This window comes from Zingiber officinale, chromosome 4B, assembly GCF_018446385.1.
Source record: "Zingiber officinale cultivar Zhangliang chromosome 4B, Zo_v1.1, whole genome shotgun sequence".
NCBI classification, from domain to species: Eukaryota; Viridiplantae; Streptophyta; class Magnoliopsida; order Zingiberales; family Zingiberaceae; genus Zingiber; species Zingiber officinale.
The window spans coordinates 23,299,669-23,307,468 of NC_055993.1; the positions used below are offsets into that span (position 1 = coordinate 23,299,669).

General features: G+C 32.9%; 1 protein-coding gene across 1 annotated transcript in view; it reads right to left on the minus strand.

Annotated features, from left to right (window-relative positions):
• Positions 1-5,324: 5,324 nt before the first annotated feature.
• The window catches only part of LOC121974861 (LRR receptor-like serine/threonine-protein kinase ER2), a 2,824-nt gene continuing 348 nt past the window's right edge, over positions 5,325-7,800 (minus strand). The window contains exons 1-4 of the mRNA XM_042526123.1: positions 7,602-7,800; positions 7,124-7,384; positions 6,169-7,041; positions 5,325-5,986 (exon numbers count right to left, since the gene is read on the minus strand). The exon at positions 7,602-7,800 is cut by the window's right edge and continues 348 nt beyond it. Coding sequence (XP_042382057.1) covers positions 5,508-5,986; positions 6,169-7,041; positions 7,124-7,384; positions 7,602-7,800 — 1,812 coding nt within the window. The 3' untranslated portion in view covers positions 5,325-5,507. The remainder of the gene's footprint in view (positions 5,987-6,168; positions 7,042-7,123; positions 7,385-7,601) is intronic.

The following is a 7,800-nucleotide window of genomic DNA, read 5'->3' on the forward strand; positions in this document are numbered from 1 at the left end:
AAATTAATTTCAAAATTTTAATTTTAAAACTTAAATTAATTTCAAAATTTTAATTTTAAAACTTAAATTAATTTCAAAATTTTAATTTCAAAAATTTAAATTAATTTCTATATTTTAATTTTAAAACTTAAATCAATTTCAAAATTTTAATCTTAAAACTTAAATCAATTTCAAAATTTTAATCTAAATTAATCTCAAAATTTTAATTAAAAAAAAAAAAAAATCTTTTAAAAACTTTTAAAACTTATTTTAAAAAATTCCTTTAAAAACTTTTTAAACTTATTTTAAAAATTATTTTAAATATTCTATTAAAAAACTTTTAAAACTTATTTTAAAAAAAAAAATTTTAAAAAAACTTTTTAAACTTATTTTAAAAATTATTTTAAAAATTCTTTTAAAAACTTTTAAAACTTATTTTAAAAATTAGTTTAAAAATTCTTTTAAAAACTTTTAAAACTTATTTAAAAAAATATATATATTTTAAAAATTCTTTTAAATTTTTTTTTTAAAAATTATTTTAAAAAAAAAAAAATTCTTTTAAAAACTTTTAAAACTTATTTTAAAAATTCTTTAAAAACTTTTAAAACTTATTTTAAAAAATTCCTTTAAAAACTTTTTAAACTTATTTTAAAAATTATTTTAAAAATTCTTTTAAAAAACTATTAAAACTTATTTTAAAAAAAAATTCTTTTAAAAACTTTTTATTTTTAAAAATTATTTTAAAAATTCTTTTAAAAACATTTAAAACTTATTTTAAAAATTAGTTTAAAAATTCTTTTAAAAACTTCTAAAACTTATTTAAAAAAAAAAAAAATTTATTTTAAAAATTCTTTTAAAACTTATTTTAAAAATTATTTTAAAAATTTTTAAACTTATTTTAAAAATCATTTTAAAAAAAAAAAAAATTCTTTTAAAAAACTTTTAAAACTTATTTTAAAAATTCTTTTAAAAACTTTTAAAACTTATTTTAAAAAAAAAAAATTTCTTTTAAAAACTTTTTAAACTTATTTTAAAAATTATTTTAAAAAAATTCTTTTAAAAACTTTTAAAACTTATTTTAAAAATTCTTTTAAAACTTATTTTAAAAAAAAAAATTGCTTTTAAAAACTTTTAAAACTTATTTTAAAAATTATTTTAAAATCTTTTAAAACTTATCTTAAAAAAAAAAAATTATTTTAAAATTATTTTAAAAATTATTTTAAGATTTCTTTTAAAAACTTTTAAAACTTATTAAAAAAAAAAATCATTCTAAAAATTCTCAAAAAAAATTACTTTTTAATAATAATAATAATAATAAAAACTATTAAAAATTATGATTTAGACTTTAGGCATATTTTCAACATTAAACATTATTGTAACCTCAAACATTATTTTAACTTTAAAATTAAAGTTTAAAACTTAACATTAAAACTTTAAAGTTAATTTAGGTTTAAGACTTAAACATAATTTACAATTAAAATCAAACTTAAATTGCCTTCAAAAACTATTTTAAGAATAAATTTAAAACTAAATAACATTAAATAATTAAATTCAAAATTACATTGAAATATGTTGTTAACAAGTAATTAAAATTTGATTAACTTAAGATTATAAATACTTAATAAGTGAATAATTGAAATAAGAACTTAAAAAATTAACTTACACCAATTAATTCTTAATTTAACTCAATAAATCTTAATTTTAACATTAATCAAAATCCTAATTTCACTATAAATTAAATCATAAGTTATCCTTATTAACTATTAATTCAAATTGAACTTTAACTATGTTTAATAATTTTTTTTGTACTTCAAATTACTACTAACTTTAAACTAAGTTAATCCAACTTAAAAGGAAGTAAGTGAAAAAATCGAATTATAACTAATACTTTTATTAACCAATTCAATTAATTAATACAAAGGTTAAATCATTTTAAATAAGTATTAAATTATTAAATCAAGTAAAAATTAATCGATAAATTATTGATAATGGTTAACTGTTATTGAATTAATAAAATCGTATCTTATTTAACCTTAAACTAAAGCTTACAAGCCTGAATCTAAAATTAATGATTAATCAAACTCAAATAGATAATTATACCAAGGATACAGAGATAATAATATAAGTGTTACTCGGTAGACAAATGTGTCAGGGCTTGAAATTTAACACACTCAAACCTTAGCATTATATTAAGGGGGAGTAATAAATAAGGAGGATTAATATATTAACGGAGTATCAAATTCAGGGGGAGATTTATTTATCTCCTTAAGTGTTAGTTTTTAATCTTCTCTTTAAAATCTCTCTAGAAAATTCTACCTCAATTTAAAAAAAAAAAAAAATTTACTTTGAATATTTTTAGCAAATACTTTTAAAATTTTATGTCAAGTTCAGGGGGAGAGATTAATTAAAATTTTCCCTTTATTTAAAAATATTTTAAAATTTATGTTTGAAAAATGTTTTCTTAAACCTATTTTTGAAAAACTAAGCTGTTTTACTTTTTATTGAAAATTGATTAGATTTAACTTAGTTTTTGAAAATTGAATTTAAAACTCTAGTTCTTAAAATTTGATTTTACTTAATTTTGACAGTTTGATTTGAAGGTTAAATTTTACAAAAATTATTTTACAAACTAAGCTTCTCAAAATCATTTTCCTTGATTTTGAAAATTGAATCATTTACAAACTTCGTGTTGAAAAATAAATTTCAATTAGTTTTGAAAAATAGATTTTTCAAACTTAGCTTTGAAATTTTGGTTTTGAAAACTTATGTTTGAAAAACGTTTCAAAGTTGAAATTTAATCTTGAAATTTAGACCTTATACACTTATGTTTGAAAATTAAACTTAAAAGTTTTCAAATCTTTATACTCCCCCCAGTCAACTTGATCTTTTCTTGGATTTAAAAATTGTACTTTTGTCTTTGAATCCTGAACCAAACTCAGGTATTTTTCAAGATTAAGTGTTATTGTTTTAAGTAACTCTACACTATGATTGTTTACCCTTGTTTTTTTTTATGAATGCCAAAGGGGGAGAAGGGTTAGGTGGTTAAGTTAGCTAAACCAATCTGAAAACACAAACTAACTTTAAAACCACACAAATGCATGTTGTTTCGTACATATGCTTTCACTAACTTAACCAGGTTATCATTCCATCAAAAAGGGGGAGATTGTTGGTGCGGGTAGCACTAACGGTCTAACCCAGGTTTTGATGAATGACAAATAGGTTAAGTTAGTTGTGTTGTTGTCGACACTTTGATGTGCAGGAAAAGTCCAGACAGGTCGACGGGCCGGATGGCACGAAGTCCGGCTAGGTCGACGGGCCGATAGTGGCGAGAAGTCCAAGCGGTCGACGGGCTGACCGGACGCGAGAAGTCCACTAGGTCGACGGGCTGATCGGATGGTGGCGAGAAGTCCAAGCGGGTCGACCGGACGCTTGGCGAGGGGTCGACGGGCTGACCGGACGTCTGGCAGGTAAGTAAGGTAAGTCACTGGAGGGGAGTGACTGCGAGGACGCGTTCCCGGGAAGGGAACATTAGGCGTCGATCCGGCTTAGATCCATTTCGGATATCTAAGTCGAGATCGTGACTAGATTCCGGTCTCGGAAAGACGGAATCTAAGTCATACTTTGCTTATCTATAAAACTGTGCTAACAATCTTTGCTGCAGGGTACATTTGCCTCGGACTAACCTTTTCTTGCAGGAGAAGGACTTTCTGGAGAAGAGGGGTCCGGGCGCCCGGAGGGGATCCGGGCGCCCGGAAGGGATCCGGGCGCCCGGAGGCAAGTTTTATCCCCAGGACGGCGTTGACACTTGGAGCATGCTGGTTGGGAGTGTTACGTCACATTCCAGGCGCCCGGAAGGGATCCAGGCGCCCGGAGCAGTATATAAAAGAAGCCCCAGGCAGGAGCTTCAAGAGATCAGTCTTCTGAGAACTCTGAGTCCAATCACTCTGCTGCTCTGCGCTCCAACGATGTTCACAAAGCTCCGACGACTCACTCCGGCTCTCCTTTTAATTCATTGTTTGTCGGTTAGCTTTGTTTTCTTTCTTTTCATTAGCAATATTTGTACGTAAATTGTAATTATCCGAATTGCTAGTGAATTGCCCAACGAAAGTACTCAAGGAGTACGGGCCTTCGAGTAGGAGTCGTCACAGGCTCCGAACGAAGTAAAAATCAACAGTGTTCATCTCTTTACTTCTTTACTTTTCCGCTGCGTTTTAACTCGAGATTTTCGAATCGATATCCCCCCCCCCCCCCCCCCCCCCTCTATCGAATTCAACGGTCTTACAAGAAATAGTAGGAGAGGGCGGCGCAGAAGAGAAATAGTAGGAGAGGCGCAGCTTCTGTGTGGAAGAGCACTCGGAGGAGAGGGCGGGCGCAGAAGAGACGAAGGAGAGGCGCAGCTTCTGTGTGGAAGATCACTCGGAGGAGAGGGCGGCGCAGAAGAGAAAAAGGAGGAGAGGCGCAGAAGAGAAATCGAAGGAGATGGGTGGGCAACTTCTTTAGGGTTTTAGTCAAAGATGAGGTGGACAGAGAGAGAAGGGTTTCATGCATTTTTCATTCCACGTAGGAATGGATGACTTATTCCCACAGCGTTTCGTGCTTTTTATTCCCACAGCGTATCATTACTCTTATCTTATAAAGTTCACTCCTAAGTTATAAGTGAGATGTGTTGGTGCAATTAGACACAAAGTAATTGACTTTGATCCTTGTATTTTGATGTGGTTGGCAAAGATTTAATTTACTTAATCTGAACAATGATGTGTGCCAAGAATGCAGGTGCTAACACAAATATTGTAGGTGCAATAAAAGAAGTTTAAATGAGTCAAATTTGACCATACAATCCGAATAAGTCAAGTAGATTAGACATTTGACATTAAAGAAGCCTAATCGATGTTGGTTATAGAAGACATAACAGTAATAGGAGACTGGATGTTAGACACATGAAAAAAGCCTTGGTAGATTAAGCTGAACTAGATACTAGACATAGAAAGGAAGACTTAGAGGTGATATACTTCTTGGCAAAGAGGAAGTTCTGATTGAAGGATGAGCATAAACCAAACATCGAATGAGGATAGCTTTCTTGCATGGACATTGAATTGATCAACAGTCAGAGTTAACAAAAATAGTCGACTAATAGATGTTGGCAGACGACCGATGAAATCGACTAATAATTGATAACAGTCCATTAATAATTTGAATTTTCATTCTAACTGTAATAGTTAACACATGATATGATTTCCATTGCAATTCCTTGATACAACAATAGATTGGCATGAATTGAGGTATGCTACTTCTTTTGGTCCATTTGCATTGATGCTGAAAATTTTAGGACTCCTACTTGCTTCATATGTTAAATGCTATGTACTTAGTCCCCTAACAAGATGTTAGATTACAAGAACTTTAGTTACATCAGCTTCTCCCTCTTCTCCCAGGAAGCTTGAGAGAACCAAGTCAAATCAAATACACAAATTGGAAAACACACTACAGAATCCGATAACCTTCTCAATGACATCAAAATCCCTAAACACAATTCAGTTCCTACTTCTGCTTCCATCCAGTTCCTGAAGAATTGCCTCCATTGTTGGTCTTTGGTTTGGCACTTCACTCGTGCACAACAACGCCATGCCTGCTAATTTGGCTGCCTCAGGCTTTGAGTAATTCCCCTGCAGGTTCTCATCAATGAGATCTTCGAGTTTACCAGATTCCATTTCAGGTCTCAAGTGACTGATTCTTGTCTTTCCTGTGAGGAGTTGGAACACAATAACTCCAAACGCATAGACATCACTCTTCTCAGAGAACCGACCAACCATGGTGTACTCGGGGGCTAGGTAGCCCATGGCAGCACTTGTTTTGAGAGAGGAGAAAATGACATCGTCTGCTAATAGTTTGTGCAGGGCAGAACTGGAGAGTAGGGGGTTGAAATGGCGGTCAATGAGGACTTTTGTCGATGACATGTTTTGATGGAGCAAGGAGGGCTTGCTAGGTTTGTCGCTGTGGAGATATTCCATACCTATGTAAGAATCAAACAAATTAGGATTCCTCAAGGCAAAGTGCGAATGTAGTTAAATGACAAGATGAAATTCCATCTTAAATGATCAATGTTTGTTGTTGTTGTTGTTGTTACAGTAGTATATTCATTATGATAGCTATCTGAGAAGGAAAATAAATAGTCATATAGGTCAAGTAGAATACCTTTAGCAATGCCTTTGATGATACAAACTCTTACAGACCAATCAAGAACCTTGTGAATCTCATCGCATTTGACATCTAGATATTCCGACAAGCTCCCATTTGCAACAAAATCATAAATGAGGAAACACTCTCCTCTTGCTCTTGAATAACAGAAGCCCCTTAATCCAACTAGGTTCTCGTGCCTTAGCAATGTCAATGCCTTCAAACCCATGAGAAACTCAGCTTCCTCTGACTTGCAACTAGTTTTGTTGATCCTCTTCACTGCAACCTCCGTTCCATCGCGTAGTATCCCCTTGTATGTTGCCGCAAAGCTGCTTTTCTTGCTAAGTAAATTCACCTCCGAAAAGTACTGAGTAGCACATTCTATCTCCTCCAAGTTAAACCTATAGATCTGAGGAGCCTCTTGAGATGACCCGATACTGCTCCTCTCATCGGTCATTGGATCCCAGCGGTTGGAGTACTCAAGGCTAATGAGTGGAGAAGCAGTTTGATATGAGGACTTAGCAGTTGGATCAGTGCTAACGACGCCATTTGAACCCCTAAGCAAACCACTACTAAGCTTTTGTTTCTGATAGTTTTGGAGCCAAAAGAAGGCCATCAGGGCACACACAACAACTCCAAATACAGCTATAGTGGTCGCGATAATGATGGCCAGGTTTGAGGAGTTTGAAGAGCTGGAACAGTGAGTTGTGTTGCAATCTGAAGAGATGTTAACAGATTGTGGAAGATCTTGAGGTGTCAAACCGGCACTGAATGGTTCGGGTCTGCTTGGACTGAGATCAGCAGAAGTGCAAACCCTAAGATCAGTGAATCCACTTCCACATAGACCAGTGTTATTGCCATACTTGAAGCTTGACCCCAATCTCTTTAATTCTTCATAAATATGAAAAGTGAGTGATGAATGCGTGAAAACAGTAGTAAGGAATAGTTCAGAAAATCACAATAGTTAGATTACCTGAAGGTACATTGCCGGAGAGCAAGTTGTTTTGAACATCTAAAAATGTCAACTGAGGAAGCTGGGAGATTTTAACAGGGACTGAACCAAAAAGGTGATTGGAGCTTAAATCCAACCATGTCAACTCAACTAAATCTCCCAGTGTTGCAGGGATGGCCCCATTAAGAGAATTAGATTGCAGAGCAAGCAGGTTGAGACTCTTGAGAAGTCCCAGCTGAGGAGGTATGCTCCCAGTCAACTTGTTATTTGAAAGCTGGAGAACTAAATGAACACGAGAAATGCACAAATTTACCTATCAGAATCATTACAAACAAAACAAAAGCTACTATGTCATCGAGAATGCATGAAAGATGGACTCACTGACAAACAAAACTGATGGAAAAGATTTCTTTTTGACAAAAAAAAAATGAAACAAAAAAAGCAAGAATGATTCACAAAAAAAGTAATTTTTATTTCTTTTGCGTGCGGTTTAACTCACCTTGGAGGGCAACCATTATTCCAAGCTCCTCGGGTATGCCGCCGGAGAGGTTATTGACGTTGAGGTAAAGGTCGCTCAACGCCGTCAGATTCGCAATCTCGCGGGGGATAGCGCCGGAGATGTTGTTGAAGTGGAGGTAAAGACCAGTGAGGCTGCGCAGCCGCGCCACTGCCGGAGAGATGGAGCCGGAGAGCCCCTT